The 22765-nt window shown below is 45.0% G+C and overlaps 1 protein-coding gene across 50 annotated transcripts in view; it reads left to right on the top strand.

The window, feature by feature from the left end:
• The window catches only part of CELF1 (CUGBP Elav-like family member 1), a 63680-nt gene extending 41283 nt beyond the window's left edge, over positions 1–22397 (top strand). For 4 of the 50 annotated variants that reach the window (XM_081538800.1, XM_081538801.1, XM_081538773.1 and 1 more), the window contains 13 exons: positions 4110–4297; positions 5796–5878; positions 6423–6471; positions 8516–8647; positions 9208–9287; positions 9843–10004; positions 12420–12495; positions 13917–14045; positions 14407–14517; positions 15211–15396; positions 17860–18003; positions 18461–18627; positions 21918–22397. In XM_081538800.1, the coding sequence (XP_081394926.1) occupies positions 4120–4297; positions 5796–5878; positions 6423–6471; positions 8516–8647; positions 9208–9287; positions 9843–10004; positions 12420–12495; positions 13917–14045; positions 14407–14517; positions 15211–15396; positions 17860–18003; positions 18461–18588 (1458 nt within the window). In that variant the 5' untranslated portion in view covers positions 4110–4119 and the 3' untranslated portion in view covers positions 18589–18627; positions 21918–22397. Of the gene's footprint in view, positions 1–4109; positions 4298–5795; positions 5879–6422; positions 6472–8512; positions 8648–9207; positions 9288–9842; positions 10005–12419; positions 12496–13916; positions 14046–14403; positions 14518–15210; positions 15397–17859; positions 18004–18460; positions 18628–18715; positions 19308–21917 lie in introns of those variants that run through there. The other 46 variants (XM_081538813.1, XM_081538815.1, XM_081538778.1 and 43 more) reach the window with 13 other exon arrangements.
• Positions 22398–22765: the final 368 nt, after the last annotated feature.

Raw genomic sequence — 22765 nt, 5'->3', positions numbered from 1 at the left:
CTGCAAGCTGCACGGCATGTCCCCCCAAAAAATTAAAAAAAAAACAAACTGTCTCTGATATCCTGTGTAGTCGACACTAGTCACATGTGGCTAGTGCAGATTGAGAAGCTGGATTTTTAAAATTAAATTTAAATAGTCACATGTGGCTAGTGGCTGTTGTCTTGCTCAGGGCAGCTATAGAGGGTCTTGATTAGCCAGGCCTATCTTTCTGTTTTAAGCATAGGTCACAGTCTTAGGTTTCTAGCCAGCCAGTGAATCATCTTGTTGGGTTAAGATCCACCTCCTGGTCTAGTCATCGGGGGCCAAGGGATGGAAAAAAAAAGTAGAACACAACATCAGCTCTGCCCTCTGAGCTGGGCCTGGAGCTGGGAAGTTTTGATAGGAAAAGGTGAAGACGGGGTTAAGAGTTTTGAATGGAAGTGTACTTTGATGTTAAAACTCTTCATTTCCCTGCTCCTGTCTCCTATGTTGCCCTTTCCTATGGCCAGTTCCATCGGGAATCAGGTAGACAAGACAGCCTCTTGTCCTGGTCTCGCCTAGTTTCTCATTCTTAATGAGTCACCAGTTGCTGCCAGAGACAGAAACATAAAAAGTGGATACCATGCCTCTCCCCTGAAACACTGCCGGCTGCCTTCCCGTCTCCCTTCCTCCCCGACTGCCGCCGGCCTGCTTTTCCTCTCTTCCGCCCCACTCCCAAGTCAATACTTCATTGGCTGGCAGTACTTCCACAGAAGATAAGAAGGGATTTCCACTGACCTTCCTCTTAGGAATGACAGGGACGGTATAGATACTTCTCCAGGGGGTTTGTTGAATTCATTGATTCTTGAATGAATGTAGTAATAAATATGTTTAATTTATGGTCACTATGATCACTGACTCTGAGGAGCTCTCCATCAATGGGCAGGTGAGACACAAGTTTGAGAATGTATTTAGCGATGTGCAGAGTAAATGCCATACTTGGATATTGTGGGATCCTTGGCATGTCACACTGGGAGTCTTGTCCCCAGGGGACTTTTTTATGTACTGGTTACTTCTCAGGACAAGGTGCATACTAGAAGTATGTGTGGAAGGTTAAGAGGGGAAGAGCATTGCTGATCATCTCTTCAGACACAATAACAGTTGATGATGAAGTTTGTGCCTGCTTACTACATAGACATGTGGTTGCTTTTCTCTTTTTTATCTCTAGCTGATATTGGCACTTATATTTCTAATTGTATCTTCATGTGCTCCAAAGAAATACCCCATATTTTCCTTATTCACTGATGTGTACCACATCTTGAGCTTCCCTTGTAGCTCAGTCGGTAAAGAATCTGCCTGTGTTGCAGGAGACCTGGGTTTGATCCCTGGGTCGGAAAGATCCCTCGGAGAAGGAAGTAGCAACCCACTCCAGTGTTCTTGCCTGGAGAATCCCATGGACAGAGGAGTCTGGTAGGTTCCCAGTCCATGGGGTTGCAAGAGTCGGACACGACTTAAGCGACTGAAGGACCACTCCTATACCACGTCTAACACTCTGCTTGCGCTGTGTGAAGAAGAGCTAGGTAGTAATTGGGGGAAGAAATCAGTCACTGCGTAACTCCAGTTGAATGATGTCCACTGCATCTTGAGCGCGGCCTGATCATTTGCTGTGCTCTAGAAGTGCTTCTCAAACTGGTGAAGGACCATGTTCCATCCCTCCCTCCACCTAGCTTGTAAAGTGCAATAAGATAATTTCATAGAAAAACAAAATAATGAGGTAAAAGCTTGCATTTTGCATATTCAGTTAACCATATGTAAAATTATGGAGTGTGATTCCTGTAAAAGTTTCTAATGGTTAAGCTTAACAATTGCCCCAGTTCTTGGGGGAGTATTCTGGTTCTTGAATAGGTATACTCAGGGGGAAAGCCGGACAGTAGGTGGACAGAAAGAAATGAGAGGGATTTGGAGAGGAAAGAGAAAAAGGAAAGGGACTGGCTTGGAATGCTGAGTCTCCATTGAAGTTTTGGATGAATCACAGATCATATAGATTGACTACATTTATGCTTTTGCACTAAAAAGCGATGTAGAAAATTTAGAAATGGTACATGAATACAGAAGGAAGGGACAAGCTCAGAGTGGTTGCCTCCAATGTAATACAAACTAATGCGCTCCTGCCTCTCTTCAGAAATAACTGTCTGCTTCTTTATAGTCAAAGTGTTCTAAGCACCATTTATTTGGGTGCTATGTTAACCCTCCCTGGAATAGAAATACGATTAAAAATTGCAACATTTTAATAAAACATTAAAACTGGTAATTAAAGTTGTGGAGCACGGGTGGTAGGAAGTGATACCCATTTTTTCACTAGTGATAGGATTTTTTAAAAAATTCACGATAGAATGATTTCTGTTAGAACATTGGAATTAGGCTTTTAGAAGTAGCTATATTATATTTTTGCAGCAACTTGCCAAACATGGTTTTAAATTAATAAGGGAAAACCAATAAAACAGTGTATTCCAAAATGCTTAAAAGGGGGGAAAAAGTAGGTTGATCCTATGACAGTCAAATAGTCATAGGAGAGAATACCTACTCTTCAATCTGTGTGCCCTTTGTGCACAGCACTCATTTTTATCAAGTTTAGTTGCTTAAATGGAATTGTTGAGAACAAGAAGTTCTTCCCGCCCCACGTCTGGGTGATCACTCTGAACCAGGCGCCAGTCCCAGGTGTGACTATAAGAAGACGAAATGAAGCGGTTTCTGCCCTCAAGGAGCTCTCAGTCTTGTTGGGAGAGGTAGGTGGAGCCACAGCATGCTAGGAGGTGTTCAATCCTGTGATCATGTTGGAAATTTAGTGCTGTTTGAGACTTGATGAAACTGACTGGATAACACCTGGGGAAGAGTATGGGGAACCTTCATAGACAAAGCAGCAAGGATTGGTTTATATGATACTTGTCTTACAGTTTTTAATGTTGAGTACCTTGACATGAAAATAGCCTTGTATTTAGTCACAAGAGACGTAGAAATTAGAGGATGAGCTGCTAGATTCAGCATTCTCAAGGGTGTTGAATACTAGTCAAAGGGCGGCAGTGGTGACAAACCTTACTGTTTTTCCTTTAAAGAAAAGTGGCATTTTATTTGGGGTTGAACATTAGAAAGAATACAGGAAAGACACATTTGAACATGATGCTGTAATTTCTGGATTTAGCAAACACTGACAAAAGTTAAACATGCTAACTATTTGGAATTTAAGTTGTTACTAGTTTGAATAAATGCTCAGAATAAGATTGTGAAAAGGTGGTAGGAGAAGGACTTTGATTCATTCTGAGTGGAAACATTTAATAGTTTAAGAGTTTCCCCCATGGTTCTTGACAGTGGCAGGGGTAGGAATGAAGGCATTTAAATAGGAGTGTTACAGATTTGGTGTGATCATATTGTAGGAATTTGTGGACATTTGTAACAGATAGAGTTGGTAAGGGAATTAACTGGTAAAATCTTGGAGAAATGGCAGCACATAGGATAACGTAGAAACAGAAGACCCCAGAATGATGACATCGTTGTTTATATAACAATCATTTGTGAAAGTTTAAGAGGTTTTATTTTGTTTTGATTGGAGGGCCTCACTCAAGAGTACCAGGATTATGCATGAGACAGCAACAACCAAAGATTAATGTTCTAGTCAGTTCTTAGGCCTTGGAAGTCCTGTGCTTCTGTTCTGACATCGACAGAGAGAAAACTTTCCACTCATCATTGTGTAGATTGAGAATCCTGAATCCTACCCATAAGCAGTAGTCTTTTGTGATTTTGTGGACATTTTATAAAGTTTTATTAGCTCTACTTAAAAATAATTAAAGCTTTCTTTAGGAACTTGACCTCTTAAGTTCTTCTGAGACTTCTCTAGCTAGACAAGGAAAGACTGACATTCATTTCCTTAAGTTAAAGCCCAGGGTGTCCTAATCAGAAATGGTGCCTTTAGTTTGGGATCAGATGAAAGGGGTGGCATAGTGAGGAAGGGCTGGGGAACTCTGGTAAATTGAATGTAGTGATGAAAAGAAGTAGATTTTTTTCCCCTTACTTCTTCAGGAAGTAGTTGAGACTTTGAAAGAAACGAAGATTCTCTTGGAAACATGAATACATAATAGAAGTTTCATTTTACACAGCTCAAAGAAAATGAACGGCACCCTGGACCACCCAGATCAACCGGATCTTGATGCTATCAAGATGTTTGTGGGCCAGGTTCCAAGGACCTGGTCTGAGAAGGACTTGAGGGAACTGTTTGAACAGTATGGTGCTGTCTATGAAATCAATGTCCTAAGGGATAGGAGCCAAAACCCTCCACAGAGCAAAGGTAAGGAAGGGCTTTGAATTTATGTGTAGTTGCAGTCATGCGCGTGCTCTCATTGCCAGAATGCTCATGTGGTCATGGCGAGGGCTTTGCGGGGGGAATACGACTGTCTTTTTGTTGCAGCTATATCTCCCAGTCCAAACATGTTTAATGGCTTAAAAATAAAATAAAATCCTCATGAGTGACATCATGAGGATAATTTGTAAGTTGGATCTTGGGCAGTCATTTTTAAGATCTGTAAATTCAAGAGACAGACCTATGTGAGTGTCTCATTTGATCTTGGTAATGGAATGACAGAAATAAAGTTGAAGTGAACCAACCACGTAGGTTGTTTTTTCAGTATTTTAGCTAGGGTAAGTGAAAAGAGAAAGACTGTCCAGGAATTCGTGGGTTTCTATTAGTGTTACAGAGGCCTTCGGGGATGGCTTAGCAACTAGGAGGGGCTGGTTTGTAGATCACCTGTCTGTTATAGCCTGCAAAATGAACAGGGGAGGAAAGGCAAGGTGCCTCCGGAAATACCCAGCAGAGGAGAGGATTTATAGGACTGATAATAGATGCGGTGTTAGCTTTGCCCTTAGACACATGCAGACATACACTTGTTTTCCCAAATAATCCATTTCAGAGTAATTTTCTATGAAAGCTGTTCTATAGTACCGATGTAAGCAAGCGTGATTGTCATGCCTGAAACCAGCTTAATAGCAGAGGGTCTAGAGCCGAGGAATTATTTTCTTTGTGGCATAGTTAACCAAAAATGTATTATAGTTTCTGAAAATGACTGTCAATGTAATATACAGTAATTTAAAATCTTAATTGCAGGGTGATTTTAAAAGAAATCTATATCATATCTTATGGGACTCTGGGCCTAAAATTTACAAAACATACTTTGCCCTCCAATCCCCAGTAAAGATACAGAGCACAGAGGCTCAGGGTCTCCTCAGTCAAGTGCTGTTGGACATGTAATTACATTTGATGAGAACCAAGAGTCCAAAAAATAGATACTAAGAGATCCTTGTTCTTAAGTCATTTTACAATGTAATAAATGATAACTATGTTTAAGGCATATGGTAGAAATTGGCTGCAGTGTAAGGCTTGTTCTGAGAGAGCCCGAGTTGTAGACTACAAGCTGTAAGAGTGCCAGGCTGAGTCTCCTCACCCAGCGTACTGCCTGGTGCTCCAAGTAGGGTGGGTTGGATGGCATGGTTCTGTGACCTTTGTAAGGAAGGTCATCTTTCCCAGAGAAGTTATAGGAGCAGCTAAAGAAGAATTTTGATAAAACCAGGTGATGATAGCTATTTAAAAAATGGTAGAAAATCTTTTTTTTTTTTCTTCCTTGTTAGATTTTCTCTATCTCCCTCCCTCCACTCTCCCTACCCACCCACCCATTTGAATAAACCCACCCCTCACTTGTGACTTTCAATGTATCCCTGGAGGAGGAAGTGCTCTCGGAAATTATCTGCTTCCAAAGGACCGGTTTGATTTCATTAAGTATTGTTTATTGCAGGGTGCTGTTTTGTTACATTTTACACCCGAAAAGCTGCATTAGAAGCTCAGAACGCTCTTCACAACATGAAGGTCCTCCCAGGGGTAAGAAACTCCTACTAGTAAGTGGAACCGTGGTGGCTTTGACACATGGAACATACTTATCAGGGGAAAGGGGTGACTGCCACAGGAATTGATGTAAAGGAGGAATAAAGGGAATGTTTCAAAGAAGATAGATTGAAAGTAATTCTCAGCCAAGAGAATTTTGACTTGTTGACTCACATTCTATTTTGAGATTCTGTTGCGGAGACGTAATGAGGCAGGCATGAGTTCAGAGACAGTTCTTCCTTTCTTTGGTGCGTCGGGTCTTAGTTGGTTGCGTCATGTAAGATCTTTCATTGCAGTGCACAGACTCTGGTTGTGGCGCATGGGGTTAGTTGCTGCAAGGCACGTGGGACCTTAGTTCCCTGATCAGCAATCGAACCCACGTCCCCTGCATTGCAAGGTGGATTCTTAGCCACTGGATCTCCAGGGAGGTCCCCAGAAACCTCTTAAAGCTCAGTTTTGGTATTTCCTTTAGAGTCCTCATGTATGTTTCTGAACCCCTCCAGTGTGTATAACCATCATATTCACGTGTCTTCCTTTGTAGATGCATCATCCTATACAGATGAAGCCTGCCGACAGCGAGAAGAGCAATGGTAAGCAAGCACGCAAGGAAGTCCTCCCCTTACACGGCTTCTTCTGGGGTGTGTGCTGTTCTCATGGCATCTGGATTGTCTTGTGCACTAATTAATCTTTTGTTGAGGTATAATTGACATGTAATATGTTAGTTTCAGTTGTACAACATAATGGTTCAGTATTTGTATGTATTGTGAAATGACACTACAATGAGTCTAGTTATCTGTCGCCATACATAGTTACAAAAAATCATTTTTCTTGTGATGAGAACTTGAAAGATCTACTTTCTTGACAACCTTGAAACATGCAATGCAGTATTAACTATAGTCACCATACATCCTCATGACTTATTTTAAAACTGGAAGTGTATATATAATGAGTTTGTTAGTGCTTTTTGACCTCCTTTCCCTTGCCCCTGACAAGCACCAGTCTGTTCTCTATGAGCTCAATTGTCTTTTTGTTTGAAATATTCATATTTAAATGAGAGCAATACAGTATTTATCTTTCTCTGACTAATTCACTTAACATAATGCCTTCAAGGTCCATTCATGTTGTCACATATGTCCAGATTTCATTTTTCTCGGCTGAATAATAATCGTGTGTATAGAATACCCCTTTTTCTGTATCTCTTCATCTGTTGACGGGTACTTAGGTTGCTTCTGTACCTTTGCTGTATAAACACGGGTGTACATAGATCTTTTCAAGTAAGTGTTTTCATGTTCTTCAGATAAATATCCAAGAGTGGAATTGCTGGATAATTTGGTAGTACTGATTTTAATTTTTTTAAGAACTTCTGTACTGTTTTGCACAGTGGCTGTACCATATAGATCCTACCAGCAGTGCACGAGGGTTCCCTTTTCTCCACATCCTCACCAACACTTGTTCTTTTTTGTCTTTTTGATAATAACCATTCTAACATATGAGATAATATCTCGTGGTTTTGATTTCCCTTTCCCTGATGATTAGTGATATTGAGCATCTTTTATGTCTCTGTTGACCCTGCATTGGAAGTAGAGTCTTAACCACTGGACCACCAGGGAAGCTGCCCATTTTAAAATCAAGTTGTTTTTCTTTTACTGTTGAGTTCTGTAAGTTCTTTATACATTTTACATATTAACTCCTTATCAGATACATGATTTGTAAATACTTGCTCCTGTTCAGTAGATTGCCTCTTTATTTTGTTGATGGCTTTTTGTTTGTTTTTTTGCTGTGCAAAAGCTTTTTCATTTGATGTAACACCACTTGTTTATTTTTTGCTCTTGTTGCTTTGCTTTTGGTGTCAAATCCAAAAAAATCATTGCCAAGACTCATGTAAAGGAGCTTACCAAGCCCAACTCACCTAGGAGTCTCATGGTTTCAGTCAGTCTATTACTTACTCAGAATTAATGCATTTTGAGTTAAGTTTTGTGTCTGGTGGAAGATAGAGATTCAGTGCTGTAAGTAATCTGTCATCTGAGTTGTTCTTTAAAATAAGCATGGTAAATAAATGAGATAAATAGAGTTGACAGGGAAACATTACAAGAACATTAGAGAGTGAAATAGAATGCCTTTGATCTGCATAGTTTCTTATCAACCAGAGTAAGGAGGGGAACTGGAGAAATTCTCTCCCTAAAAAATTAGGAAGAAAAACTTAGTCCTCAAGAAAATAACCAGAATATGAAAGTGGACAGTTACAGTCACTGATTGTGTGCTCTGTTTCTTTTGTCTTAAGTGTGAAAACGCATCCTTTGGTACAACAGTACTGCTGGTGAGAGCAAACTTTGCTAAGTACGAGGCAAGATGCTGAGTACTTGGTATTTAATACCAAAAGCAACCTTTGAAGTAAACTGAGTTTCCTCTATTAATCACATGAGGAAACAGGCACAGAATGGTTAAGTAACTTTCATAAGATCAGGAAGCTACTGTATTTCATCTGAGTGCTCCCAATTATGATTTAAGAGTAGGTGCTGAATTATGAAAAAAAATGTATCTTAAAATCAGTGAAGTAGGTTACAAGGCACAGAGGTCTGTGCTATACTGCCTCTTGTAATAATGTCAAGCATTTGTTTTTTACTCTCTCAGCAGTGGAAGACAGGAAGCTGTTTATCGGTATGATATCCAAGAAGTGCACTGAAAATGACATCCGAGTCATGTTCTCTTCGTTCGGACAGATTGAGGAATGCCGGATATTGAGGGGACCTGACGGTTTGAGCCGAGGTGGGGACATTTTTAACTTTTAAAAGCACCTTTAGTACCTTTGAAAGTACTCATCTTAAATTTGGAGTCTCTTTTTAGTTGAATCAGTGGAAACCAGTGATCTCTAGCCACCATGAATGATACTATCTAGATGGAGAGGGTTGAGTATGGTGTTGTGTTTCTAGGTCCCGTCATGATTGCTGTCAGTTGATCCCAGTTCCCCCAAGGAAGCTGCCTGCATTCTGCACTTGAGTGTCGTGCATTAAAATTCTCTGTTTCTGTCCTTGGAGAGATTCTATGCCAAAATGGAAACATGGCTTTCACGAGAGAAACTAGAGAATGTGATTCCTCCCTTATCTCTCAAGCACTTTCTCTCCTATTTGTGCTTCCCTGATTTCTCACTGAAGCGTGTATCACCTTGTTGTAACACATCATATTCCCCACTAGACCATGAACTCCTAAAGGCAGGAATCATGTCTGTATTGTTAGCGTGGTACTTGGGCACATAGTAGGTGCTCAGTAAATGTCGGTCAGCTAAATCATTAAATGGACGGATGAGTTACTGACTCTTCTCTCGCCAGGTTGTGCGTTTGTGACTTTTACAACAAGAGCCATGGCACAGACAGCTATCAAGGCGATGCACCAAGCACAGACCATGGAGGTACAGGGTGGCTGAATGAAAGGGGCAGTTCCCTAGCCTGAGAGTGCTAGGACCACTGAGCATCAAAGCCCAGTAGCATGTATAGCATTTGATTGCCCTAAAAGTTGCTGTGTGCTAAGTCACTTCAGTCGTGTCCGACATTTTGCAGCCCCATGTACCGTAGCCCACCAGGCTTCTCTGTCCATGGGATTCTCCAGCCAAGAATACTGGAGTCGGTTGCTGTTTCTTCCTCCAGGGGATCTTCCCAACCCAGGGATCGAACCTGGGTCTCTTAGTTCTCCTGCATTGGCAGATGGGTTCTGTACCACTAATGCCACCTGGGAAGCCCTAAAAGTTAAGCAAGCCAAACATCTGAAACACTGGTGGCTTTCTTTAACATTCACATATTGCAACTAGTTAACCCTTTTAAATTACCTTTTGCCACTTGTGTCTGTCAAAGAGGAGAATCATTTGCCAGTGAATAAAATGAGAGTGCAGCCTATGCGGCACTGGAAAGGAGGGTTTCCCTTCACCCAGAATGAGGAATGTGACCCTTTGATTTTGGTGTTTTCGTAGGGTTGCTCCTCCCCCATGGTGGTAAAATTTGCTGATACACAGAAGGACAAAGAACAGAAGAGAATGGCCCAGCAGCTCCAGCAGCAGATGCAGCAAATCAGCGCAGCATCTGTGTGGGGAAACCTTGCTGGTCTAAATACTCTTGGACCCCAGTATTTAGCAGTGAGTCTTTGTGGTTTGCTTTCTGCAGGCTGTGCAAGCTCCCAGCTGTTTCTTCTTCTGCTGTCCCTAGCTAACATATATAATGGCACTCACAACGTTTAGTGTATCCAAGTTTTGCATAAAAATTCAGGCAACACGATAGTCTTTGTCACGTTAGTCTCGCGTGTGCACTGGCTAGCTCTCTGTCGTCACACATCATTGGTTATATCTTGAGCTTCTGCTCCAATTAGAGTGAAATCCTAATTTCCTAATACAAAGATTTAGAAACATGTGTCCCTGCCCCCAAGAAAAAAAATTCCTGGGGAAGTCTTAGCTATCAGGTATCTCTCTCCATCTCTCTCTCTAGTAGATGTAGAGGCCATCAATGAAATCCTTCCTGAGCCTTCCATGAAGAGTATGACAGTAGATTTTTCCATTGGCAGAGAGGTCAAGAGATTAGCATGGACATTATTAAATGAATATTACAGGTGTCTATTTGAGTTCACTAAATAGTAAATAGATTTCGTTTCGTTTGAATTCTCTCTTGTCGAGTTTGAGTCATGTAATCCAAAAGCAGGCTCTAATTTGTTAGATTTATTAGGTCTGCAGTGTATATTACAGGAGATTATCACTGTTTTAACCCTCAAAAGAATCACAGATGGCACAAGACACTTAAAACTGTCTCATCTTTGAATCAGAAAGAACAAGTCATCTGTGAAGCTACCAAAGAAGGAAAACAAATGGTGAAACCACTAGATTAGTATGGATAGTCTAAAAATATACACACAGAAGTATAGTCATTCATTCCTCATCCTTTAAAATATTATTTTATATGGGAACAGAAGAAAGGCAGTGAATTCTATCCCTCAGTACTGGGTTTTGGCTAATTTGATGCCCTCTGGTTTCCATGTTTCTAAAATATTAGAAGAAATCCAAGTTTATCCTTGCTGGTATTTCTCTGAAGTCAGAAAGCCTAGATGGTTGTTATATTTCTGCAGATTAAATTGTTCCTTGGTGCTAGAACATTGCTTATAAGTTGAGAAAAATTCAGAGATTTTAGGCTTCTGCCAGAATGATAATGCTTTGAAAATTATCTCCATGATGTGTGCTTGCTTTTTCTTAGAGAGTTTGGAGCCTTCTTTTAGGGAAGACTCACCTTTTTGTTGTCATTGCCACATCTAGCAGGCACATGATGGTATATGTTGAGAGCTGTGGCCTCTTTGTTTCAGTTAAACATGACCCCCGCACTAAGAGCTGGTCTCATTTAGGGAGGAAGTAGAGTGCCAGGTACAGTATGTACAGTCCACTAGTTGGGACTGAACTCATTGGCCAGGGTATTTAAGAAGACAGAAATAAAGACATGTGAGAGCGATTGGGCTGTGTAAGTGAGAGCGCGTCATCAGTAATTAGGATGTGCTAGGATATGTGGACTGGAAACGAGAGCAGGAGTTTTTGATTTTCGAGGTTGCGGAGCCCTGTGAGAAGCTGATAAAATTCTATGTGTGTACGTTTTTTCATTCTACTTCTGGAAGTTTGTGAACTTCCCTGAAATGCCTGTGGACTAGAGAGATTCGTGATGACAGAGGAGCCAGGTCAGATGTTTATAGGAATGGATAACAGATTGAACAAAGGACTCAGAAACAAGAATACCAGCCATTCAGTGATTGGGTTTGAATGGAACAAAAGGTTTCAGAAGGTTGCTTAGATCAAGATTGCAGTTTGCTAGGTACAGGGTAAGGCTGTGGAGATTCATAGCTCATGGACAGGTCCTCTCGTTTTATTTGTTCTGGAACACTCATTGAAAGAGAATGTTCCCCGAATGAATGCGGACTGAGCCATCATTTGGTCACCTGCAACAGCGAGATGCATGGGGCTAGACGAACGTGTAGTACTCTAATCACAGCAAGGTTGATCTAGTCACAAGTGCGTCGTGGCTGGTGAAGGACACTCCGAGAAAGAGCCTGAAATGGTCCCGTTTGGTGTTTTAAGTAATTGGCTCAAGTAGAAATTAGGTCTCCAGATGGGAACAGCCTACAAAATAAGGTGTGTGGACCTAACCAAGGAGATTTTGGGAGAGAAATTGGACACGGCAGTCGCCCATCTGCAGACACTCCTGGAAGTGGACTGCAGGGCTGCTTGAGTGGAGCTCAGCTCTCTGTCCTCTGCCTCTGCCGCTGCGCGGTGTTGCCAGGGCCTCGAGCCTGGCTTAGTCCTCAGCTGACAATAGCTGCCTCTGGGCCAGGGCTTGAGCGGTGTTGTGTTGTCCTGTGCTGTCACAAGCCTCGTGTGTTTGTTGTGTTGGCTTGGGTTCTTGTCTTCGACTTTCTTCTCTCTGGGGGCCTCTGCACTCCTCGCTTTGCTGTGCTGTAGAGTCATCCCAGATGCAGAACCAGCCCTCACTCTCACTCTTGTTCTGTTTTTTGGTGTAATGTCTAGCTTTATTTGCAGCTCCTTCAGCAGACTGCCTCCTCTGGGAACCTCAACACCCTGAGCAGCCTCCACCCAATGGGAGGTAAGTGTTTCACTGCTGCAGAGGAGCAGCAGCAGCCAAGCCAACAGATGCAGCTCACAGCAGTCTTGAGAGTTTTCTACTGTTCATGCAGGAAAAAAAAATTTTTTTCCCACTCATTACATAAACCTGACATAAAATGAACATCCTGGGATTCGACTACGTGTTCTCTCGAAGGAGGCTCTTTTAGTTACTGATGGTACATTGCTCTGCAGCTGTCTGCTGCTCCCTACCCCTTTAAATCTCTAATAAGAAGAGCTGTTAGTACCTGCAGACTGTCGGCAACCCCTTTATAAGGATAAAATTGCAGGAATTATTTCCACAATAAAGTGACTTTTCCAGTGATTCTCAGAAGAAAAGTCTAAGATGGCCTCTGTGTGTGTGGCTTGCCCTAAAGCTGCTAGAACCTCGGAAGTTAGTGTCTTATACATGTTATTCCTTAGGTAATTACCGTTTTTGATGTTAACACACACCAGAAACTTAATTGACAGATACCTGAGTTGTTAACGAAAGGAGGCTCCACAGACAAACCTGAGGCAGGGATGGGGCCATTCCAGAGCCTCCTACCCCTGCCCCTCCTGCAATGGGGTATGGCCAGGCAGGTGCATCTGAGGAAGGGCTAGTCTTAGGCGAGGTGCAGTGTGCCACTGGGAAAGTTTGATAGTTTCATTTTTTGTCCCAGGGACTCAAAGGTTTCTGTGTTTTCAGAAGGTTGGCTAGATTATAAATCTGTGCTGTAGCCTTTTTATTCTCATTAATTCTCCATCCCTGCCCATCTGTCTTTCCATTATCTAGTAAATCGTTTGCCACACGTTGTGCAGTTCAGATTTTTTGCTCTCCTTTTACCAGTGTTGGAGGTCTTTTCCTCAGTGTTTGTTTTCTCTTGTTTTTTCTGATGATTAACCTGCTATTCAAGTGGTGGTTTCTTCTTTGTTCTCTCTACTATGGCAGTTTTCACGTGTCATTCCTCCGTGGTCTTCTGGATCTCTGCTACATTTTCTGCTTGGTTCACCTCCATTGCAGAGAACAGATCCCCTGTAAAGTATGAGTGAGGGGCTCAGATACAGATTCATTCTCTGCCTCGGGTTTTGGCATTGTTCTCTTCAATCTGCCTGGCTCCGTGGTAGACCACAGAATCCACCCCTTTTTTTCTGGTTTCCTAATTGCCCATCCATTTATTAATGCTCACTCACTTGGGCTGGCCTGCTATTGTATTAGACATGTCCTATCTGAGGAAATGTCAAGTTTCTTAATGAGTTGAGTGTTATCTGAGTCTTTTTGGAGCTCTGTAGTACTGCGTGTAAGGCTTATACCTAGAACAGTTCCTCTTTGGGATGAGCCTTCTGCCAGTCTGCACGGTCATTGCCAGAGTGGATATAGGGCACTCTTATCTGCTGGCTGATCGCTTGCTTTGGATGTTGCAGGGTTAAATGCAATGCAGTTACAGAACCTGGCTGCACTTGCTGCTGCAGCGAGCGCAGCTCAGAACACACCAAGTGGCACCAGTGCTCTCACCACGTCCAGCAGTCCCCTCAGCGCACTCACCAGTGCAGGTGAGCATGGAGTAGGGGCCGGGGGCAGAATCCCACGTGAGGATTATGTCGTTCTGGAGAACAGTTAACACCCATTTCCAAAGGGGTCAGATCATGAACAGTGAAGTTTCAAATGTCTTCTTCTGAATTAAGAGAGATCTCACCGTTTTTAATTGGTTGTAATCATCACTTCTGTGTACTGCAAGAGCATGTTGTTACCAAAATCATTAACTGGGGTGAGCGGAGGGTAGGGGGAATTGGTAACTGAAAGCCTCTTTATAAAGAGAATGAATAGTTGAGTGATACAACTCTTGCTTTGACTCCTGTTGACACGAGAAGGCCGGTGTTGGTCTGAGTCTAACTGGTGGGTGTCTGACAGCAGGGTCCTCACCGAGCTCCAGCAGCAGCAGCTCCGTCAACCCTATCGCCTCCCTCGGAGCCCTACAGACGTTAGCTGGAGCAACAGCAGGCCTCAACGTCAGCTCTTTGGCAGGTGAGGGCCAGTCCCTGGATGCCACCCACTCCCTCTGTGCAGGGGGCACAGTTTAAACTGCTCGGTTAGGGACACCTTTAGAGTGAGTGATGGGGGCGGCCCAGTGAAGTTAGAAATGATGGTGGGGTTTTGGGTCAGACCTGATCCTTTCCGTTAACTATCTGTACCTTAAGACCACCTTCCTAAGGGCATGTTTTCATCTGTGAAGTGGGACTGGAGTACTCTGAGGATTGTCAAGGTAAAGGAGAATACCAGTGAAGTGCTGAGCACATCACTTACACAGTGTCTGACACACAGTACACGCTCAGTAAATGGTAGCGGCTCTTTTGGTGACAGGATTTGCCCACATCTGTCATACAGTATATGCACTCATGTTAGTCCCCAGTCCCGGGACTGTTACTTTACCACATTCCAGTTCTTAGGAGAAAATGGCAGCGAATCCAGAGAAGAAGTGGGGCACGTCCCGTGTCAGTGGTATCGCTTCTTGCGCAGGTTGGAGGATGAGCTGCCTCTGGGTGTGGCAGTTTTCAGTGTCCCCATTAGCCATGGCCCTGGTGAGTGTCCTAAAGCCTGACCAGTCAGATGGCTGTTCCTCTCAGGGAGAAGCTGAGGGGGAGATGACAGGGTGTGCTTTGGAGTGTGTCTTTCACATCAGTTGAGTCTCCGATTTGTTGATCCCCCACCCCCACCCAGGGATGGCCGCTTTAAATGGAGGCCTGGGCAGCAGCGGCCTTTCCAACGGCACGGGGGGCAGCATGGAGGCCCTCACGCAGGCCTACTCGGGGATCCAGCAGTACGCTGCCGCGGCGCTGCCCACCCTGTACAGCCAGAACCTGCTGACACAGCAGAGTATCGGTGCTGCTGGGAGCCAGAAGGAAGGTGAGTGCGGGAGCCTGCAGTCAGGGCAGGGTGGGCCTGCCCTCTGCACCAGCGCCGGAAGGCGGGGCGAAGCCCAGGAGAGCTGTTTAGGTGGTAAGGCCAGCACTGCTCTTTGGCATTTGTTGCGGGTAGACTGAGGAGCTGTGGTCTGCATTTGGACTGTGTTCTGACTGGGGCTCGTATCAGGGCCTCCATGGGCTGCAGCGTTCCGATAAAGAGACACACCGGCCTTGCTGTGTCTGACGCCGTCTGGCAGTCTATTTTGAGAGGAAGACTTCTCTCATAAATTTGCTAGAGGACATCTTCTGCCTCGGTGTCCCCTGTAGCTCTGTCATTTGGCATTTTCCTCACTTTCTCATCTGTGCTTTTCCTAATTGAGGACAAACCGAAGGACGATGAGACAGAGTTACAGCCCGTGGGTGGATGGAGTGGGGAGTACGGGCTTTGACACGAACGGTATTAATTCAGGAGAGGCTTTCTGAGCAGAAAGAGGCCTGAAAGTGGTTTGTGTGAGTAGAAAATCCTGCCGACATGTCTGCTCTTGTTTGACGGGCGTTCATAGCCCGGAGCTGCAAGGTGTCAGCGCTTGTGTGGGAAAAGACGAGTGTCCTCTCGTGCTTTAGCACCAAGGAGCCCGGTGCAGCGCGTCCCCGCTCTGAGTCGGACATTGACTACGTGCCCTGGGATGTGTTGAGAGGGAGCTGTCGGAACTCGGAGACAGACAGTGAGCAGAAGCGTGAGGTGTTCCAGGGGTGCTCTGAACAGGAACGCACAGGAAAGCGGGATAGAGAGCGCCAGAAAGATAGCATTTTACACAGACAGAGGTTTCTCCAGAGTGGCGTTTACACGCAGACCCTGAGCAAGGAAGGAAGCGAGCCGTGTGTGTATCTTGAGGAAGGAGAGGGATGGGGCGCGGGGGGCAGCAAGCACGGGCACCATGAGGCAGCGTGTGCCACAGCATCTGACAACAGCAGGGAGGCCGGGGCGGCTGGAGGCTGGCTGGACTGCAATTGTAATAAAACTCTTCTTTGAATATGTGGTGCATATATACAATGGGGTATTACTCAGCCATTAAAGAAGATGAAGTAATGCCATTTGCAACAACACGGATGAACCCTAGAGATCATCATACCAAGTGAAGTAAGGCAGAGAAAGATAAATATAATATTGCTTATATGTGGAGTCTTTAAAAAATGGTGCAAATGAACTTACTTACAAAACAGGGGGAGTCACAGATTTAGAAAACAAACTTATGTTTACAAGGGGGAAAGGGGGTGAGGAGGGGTAAATGGGGAGATTGGGATTGACATATACACACTGAGATACATAAAACAGACAACTAGTAAGGACCACGGTGTAGCACAGGGAGCTCTGCTCAGTACTCTGATGACCTATGTGGGAAAAGAGTCTAAAAAAGAGTGCGTCACTTAGCTGCACAGCAGAGACTAACTACATTGTGAATCAATTATACTCCAGTAAAAATAGGTTTTAGAACTTTTCTTTGGTTGGGAAGTCATTGAGTTGAAGAGGAAAGCATATTCTGTTTTTCAGCTTAGTAATTTATCATATATAGTGGAAGTCACTCAGTCGTGTCTGACTCTTTGCAACCCCGTGGACAATACAGTCTATAGAATTCTCCAGGCCAGAATACTGGAGTGAGTAAGTCTTTCCCTTTTCCAGGGGATCTTCCCAACCGAGGGATCGAACCCAGGTCTCCCACATTGCAGGCAGATTTTTTACCAGCTGAGTCACAAAGGAAGCCCAAGAATACTGGAGTGGGTAGCCTATCCCTTCTCCAGCGGATCTTCCCAACCCAGAAATCGAACCAGGGTCTCCTGCATTGCAGGCGGATTCTTTACCAGCTGAGCTGTGAGGGAAGCCCGGTTTTTTATCGTAGGCATGTATTTAAAAAATACATTTTTACTGAGGCACAGTTTATATATGGTGAAATTCACCCTTTGGTGAATACATGTAGTCACGTTACTGCCACCATAGACGTAGACTATTTCCGTGACCCCTAGAAATTCCCTCATGTCTCTCTGTAGTCAGTCCCTGCCCCACCTGCCTCTGGCAACTGCTGACCTCTTTGCTGGCCCTCTAGTTTCTGGGCGCACTTTTGAAACCCATTTTACTTATAATCTCTTTCTACTGTTTTTTTGCTCCAAACGCAACTCTGCCTGCTTTACTGTCCCAGCATGCCATCCTCCCACAGGGTCAAATTCTGCCCTCTGTCGGTGAGACAGAGCGTGAGAATGGGGAACAGGAAAGAGAGCAGGAACCTGTTTCAGTGATTGCCCTTCAGCTCCCTGCTTTGTGTTTGGAGAATCTTTTTAGTTCTCCAGACAAATTTCTGTGTTTGGGGGATGCTGAGAGTTTTAACACAGGTGGAAATGGGACTCAGTTGGTGCAGAGGGAAGAGTGTGCTTGACACCGATGCCTTTTCAATCAGTGGGAATTTTGCAGGTCCAGAAGGAGCCAATCTGTTCATCTACCACCTGCCCCAGGAGTTTGGAGACCAGGACCTGCTGCAGATGTTTATGCCCTTTGGGAATGTCGTGTCTGCCAAGGTTTTTATAGACAAGCAGACAAACCTGAGCAAGTGTTTCGGTATGTTGGTGTTTCTTTTGGTGTTGGGAGGGTTAAGTGTTTTTACCAGTGAGCAAGAAAGAGAAGGGGCTGATAGCAGGAAGAGCTGAGTTTGACTTTGCTTAGCTTTAGTTTAACTTTGCTTTGAGTAGATTACATTACCTCGTTTTGAGCCTCAGTTTATTTTTTCATTTCTCTAGTGGGAATGATGATTTATACCCACACTGTCACTCCAGAGGTAAAAATAATGTATGGAAAATGGCTTGGCCAAAAAAAACTTCAGGATACTGTGTGGATGTCAGCTGATACTGTTAGGAACCTGATTTGTTTCATGTGATGTAATTTCAAGAAGTCTTCTTCCTGCTGAGAAAAATTGAGATTTGAGACTCAGCCCATGTAAGGTACCTGTTGCATAAGGAGGCCTGAGGCTGTCCTTGCCTCCTCATGCCCCTCACTGGGTTTCTGCTTGGACACACAGGTTTTGTAAGTTACGACAATCCTGTCTCGGCGCAAGCTGCCATCCAGTCCATGAACGGCTTTCAGATTGGCATGAAGCGGCTTAAAGTGCAGCTCAAACGTTCGAAGAATGACAGCAAGCCCTACTGAGCGTGCTCCCCTCTGAGACTGGAGTGAGAGGGTCTTCTGGTAAGTGGGGGAGGAGCACCCTTAATGATTCGAAGCCCTGAGGCTGTGTGTTGACAGCCCTGGACCCTGATCCCTGCCACTCTCGCAGGCACAGCTTGCCCTGAAGACTCGGCTACTGCCTTCTGTGGGAATTGCGCTTCGTACAGAGGACAAGTTTGTGCTTTGGTTTCCAGTGTTTTACTTTGGAGTTTAGGTGCCATATCCTGAGTTGTTTTTTTTTTTTTTTTTTCCTTTATTTAAAAGTTTGCTGTGTTTGTAACCAGTGTGTGTTGAGAAGGACCAACATCAAACTGCCCTGGGGGAGGAGGGGGATGGAGAAACGTTAAGAAAGAGGAGCAGAATTTGCCCCAGACTATCCCAAGAGAGAGGACTGAGTTAGACGAAAGTGGACCCCCAGAATCTTCCTGAGCGCAAGAGTGGGTGACGTGAGAACTGATACCCAAGAGCTTTTAGGGGGCAGAGCAGGTGGGGTTGGCTTTGGAAAGGGAGAGTGACTTGAAACCCGGCAGCCCTGGGAGCTGGAGGCTGAAACTCCTCCGTAGGTGCCTTCTGTGGAAAGTCTGAGTTCTTGCCAGTGATTTTTTAGATTCTCACCTAGGATTTCTGTCCCTCTTACCTAAGAAGGGGCTAACAATTCTCTGGAAACAAAGCACCTATTAAATTAGCCTGACATGCAAAAAGCAGGGGTATGTCATCTGTTACCCAGCCAGCCATTGGTGTTGGATTGGCCTTTCCTTCCTGGCTGTTGGCTCTTAGGAAGAAGCAGCCAGTCAAAGAGGTCATTTTTAAGTTTATTTCGACACCAGACTCTTAGACCATAGCCCGTATCTACCAGGTCCCTTTAAAGAAGGCCTCTAGGGAAGACACTGTCGGGTTTTCTTTTTTGTAATTGACCGCAGCAAGAATGTCACTTCCATCCCTGGCCACAATTTTCTCGTGAGGGTAGATCCAAGAAGGGCTTATGGTATCTGGCAGAAGGGAGCGCCTCTCCTGAGCAGAGTGATCAAAAGCCATCAAGTTGGGGGAGGAGGAGCCTGCTTCTCAGTGTACCTGACTCCTAAGGTCCCTTTGAGCCGGTGCTGGGATTAAGCAGTCCGTGTTTGCCTCCTTGGTTGAGATGGCCCAGGCGTGGCATCTGAATGGAGGCAGGCCCCTCTTCTGACCATTCCAGCCCCGTGTTCTGCTCTTGGTGACAGAGGAGACAGCAGGACGTTTACAGCCTCCCTGTGGGTTTCGTGTTCATTTACCTCAGTATTCCCATGTTCATTTTTGTCCTCGTGCTTACCGTCAGCTCCCTGCTGCCTCCCCCAGGTCTCACTCTTGCCTGTGACCCACACAGCCTCCGGGCTCTGCCTCTGCCCCAAGAAGCGCTGTGAGTGGGGAGGCCCAGGAAGGACCTGCTGTCGGGAATGTGTACCTGGGCAGAAGTGGCCCTGTTAGGATATGACTCTTAGCCAAGGCCACGGACCTGGTCCCTGGGATCCTCAACCTCACAAACGTCAGTCCTGCCCCCTAGCAGCAGAGTCGGGATGACAGGGGTCGGTTTGCCATCAGTCAGATGGGGGCTCTCTCCTTGTCATGCTGTCCTCTTGGGCCTCAGACAAGGACGGACTGTCTTGCTGTTGTGCAGGTAGTTGGTGGTGGTGGATTATCCCATTGAAGCTGGGACAGCTGTTCCCTTCTCAAAGTGATAACTTGGCTCTGTTGTCCTCTAAGAAACATGAAACATACTTCTTAAGCTGAACCACGTAAACTTGAATTCCGCGCACTGGGAGAAATGTGTCCTGTGTTTCAAGGATAAAACTGTTCCAAAGGCTTCCAGGGTCATGATGGGATTTTTTAAATAAATGCAAAAAATAAAAATAAAAAAGAAAAAAGAAAACAAAAAAAGAAAAAAATGCTAGGTTGGGGAGGCGCTGTTCTGAATCCCAACCGGCTGGAACCAAGAATGTCGTTTCTATTTTTATAGAAGTTTTATACAGCTCCGGGGTGGAGAATATTTATTACCTAAATTATATCTCTGGAAAAGGCCAGGATTTTATAGAATCCAGAATGTGATTGTTGTACACACAGGGTGCTGTGTATGATTGAAACTACTGACTTTCTGTGGCCGTCTGCAGCCCAGCTAATCTGCCAGAGGGGGAGGAGTTAAAGCTGTGAATTGGCGGAGGAGAGAGCTGTGCTTCCCAGGGTGCTGCCTTCCCAGGGTGCTGCCGTGCTGTGATCCCTCACCTTCTGTTCTGTCTTCCTCCTTGGCCCGAATGGGGTTTTCCAAAGCCCGGAACTCCACTCTCCTCCCACCTTTGTCCCTTTCCCTCCCCCCTCCCCCATTTCACTGTTATTTGCATACCTATTTGTCCTGGGCTCCAGGACCCCTTCAAGGAGCTCCTCGCATGAAAGTTGAAGGTGTAATCAGCCTGCCTGATACCAGACCCCGAGGTTTCATACCTGCTGTGGGTTTCATACCTGCTGTGGGTTCCCGTTTCCCAAAGGGGAGCCCAGCTGGCTTCTCCCTGCCGTCTTGTCCCCTGCCCTGTGAATTCCCACCGCAGTGCCGCCCTCGAGCACAGTTCTCTCCCAGGCCAAAGACGGTGTCGTGTAGAAGCTGCCCCCCCACAAGTCTCACCGGCGTGAGGGGTTCAGCTCGGAGAGGGGAGACTCGCGGTCAAGTCTTAGGCAGTCCTGTTCTGTTGTGCGGGGGTTTCACTTACATAAATGTGTTTTCTGCTGTAGTTTTGTTTCTTCCTTGGGTTTCATCATGAAATTGATTTGCCTTGAATGCAGCCAGACACTGTCTCCTGGGTCCCACAGGAGTGGCCAGGGCCCGCGTGGAAGCTAAGAGCTTGGATTTCTGGCAACAGAGGGCCATCCCCATAGGAAGGGGGAGAAATTCTGGCCCTCTCCCCTAAAGAATTCTCCCCACCCCAGCCAGCAGCTTCAGCTGTCTCCCTGAGTCTCGACCAGCAGTGGGACGGGAGGCTGAGGCTCTGCTCCACCGGCGAGCTGCTTCTGGGATGCGTTTGGGCGCTTCTGGGGAAATCCAAGCCTTAGGTTCCCTCCATCTCTGGCAGTTGGATGTTTTCTTGGTGTCCTCCATGTCCTTTTTGACTTTCCCCTGTGTCCATTGTTAGCATGTGCAAAAGTTCCGTCATTGCCCAGCCCTCCCCTGCCCGCCTCCTCATTTCAGGGCTGTACACAGTGAGTGTTCCTGTTCTCTCTCTCTTTGTTTGGATGTATTGCTCTGTGTAACTCAGTGGGTCTCCCTCTTTCTGGTTTGTTTTTTTTTCTAGATTCCTGCCGTTTGTTCATCGTTGTGCCTAAAGCATGTCGATGTGGCGTCAAGTACATCGTCCAAATCCCTGTCTCTTCAGCTTCTCTGATGCTTGAACTCTCACCTTTGACCTTGTGTTGACCTTTGATGCTGATGTGTATTTTTATTATGTTTGTTTCTTTCTTTGTTTTTTCTTTTTTCTTTCCTTTTTTTTCTTTTGTGCTGCCAAATTGGTTTTGCTAGAACGACTGCTGAAGGGGAAATATTTAAACTTGCATTTGAATATAAAAAAATCTATTTTTCTAGAACTTCATAAGATAACCACTTGATTTTGTGATTCCAATTCTTTGTAACTGTCTTCAGAGCAGCCCTACTAGCACATGCCGTGTGGCGTTTGTATTTCTGTGAACACACAGCCAGTCCGTTTCTAGGCTTTGTTTCTCTGTGTGCTTAGTTTTAAAGACAACTTTGGAGTAAACAATAAAAGATGTCACTAAAACCTTTGAGGCTCCTGAGCACATTTTGCTGATGCAGTTTGTAGGGCTTGAGGAGACCGCATGTGTTCCTACTTTTGTTTTTCTGAGTTCTCAGCTGCAGAAGACACCTGAGCCCTTTTTCCTTTTTGACTGCAGCTTGGGCCCCAGGCCAGCCCCCGCCCTCCTGAGGGGAGTCTGCGGGTCCCCCTGCCCCAGCCCTGCTGGTCCCTCCGGCCCCTCCCCTCAGTCCCGCTGTGCCCGCCCCATGCCCGTTCCTGCAGTCTCCACAGCAAAATGTGATGCTTCGATTTTTTTTGTTTTGTTTTTGTACCGTTTTTGTGGTTTTGTTTTGAATTTTCCCTTCCTACTAAGATTACGCCCAGAAAAAACA

Source organism: Giraffa tippelskirchi, chromosome 11, assembly GCF_054371585.1.
Source record: "Giraffa tippelskirchi isolate mGirTip1 chromosome 11, T2T-mGirTip1v1.2.pri, whole genome shotgun sequence".
Classification (NCBI taxonomy): Eukaryota; Metazoa; Chordata; class Mammalia; order Artiodactyla; family Giraffidae; genus Giraffa; species Giraffa tippelskirchi.
The sequence above is the reverse complement of the archived record's forward strand: the minus strand, read 5'-3'. Positions and strand labels throughout refer to the sequence as shown.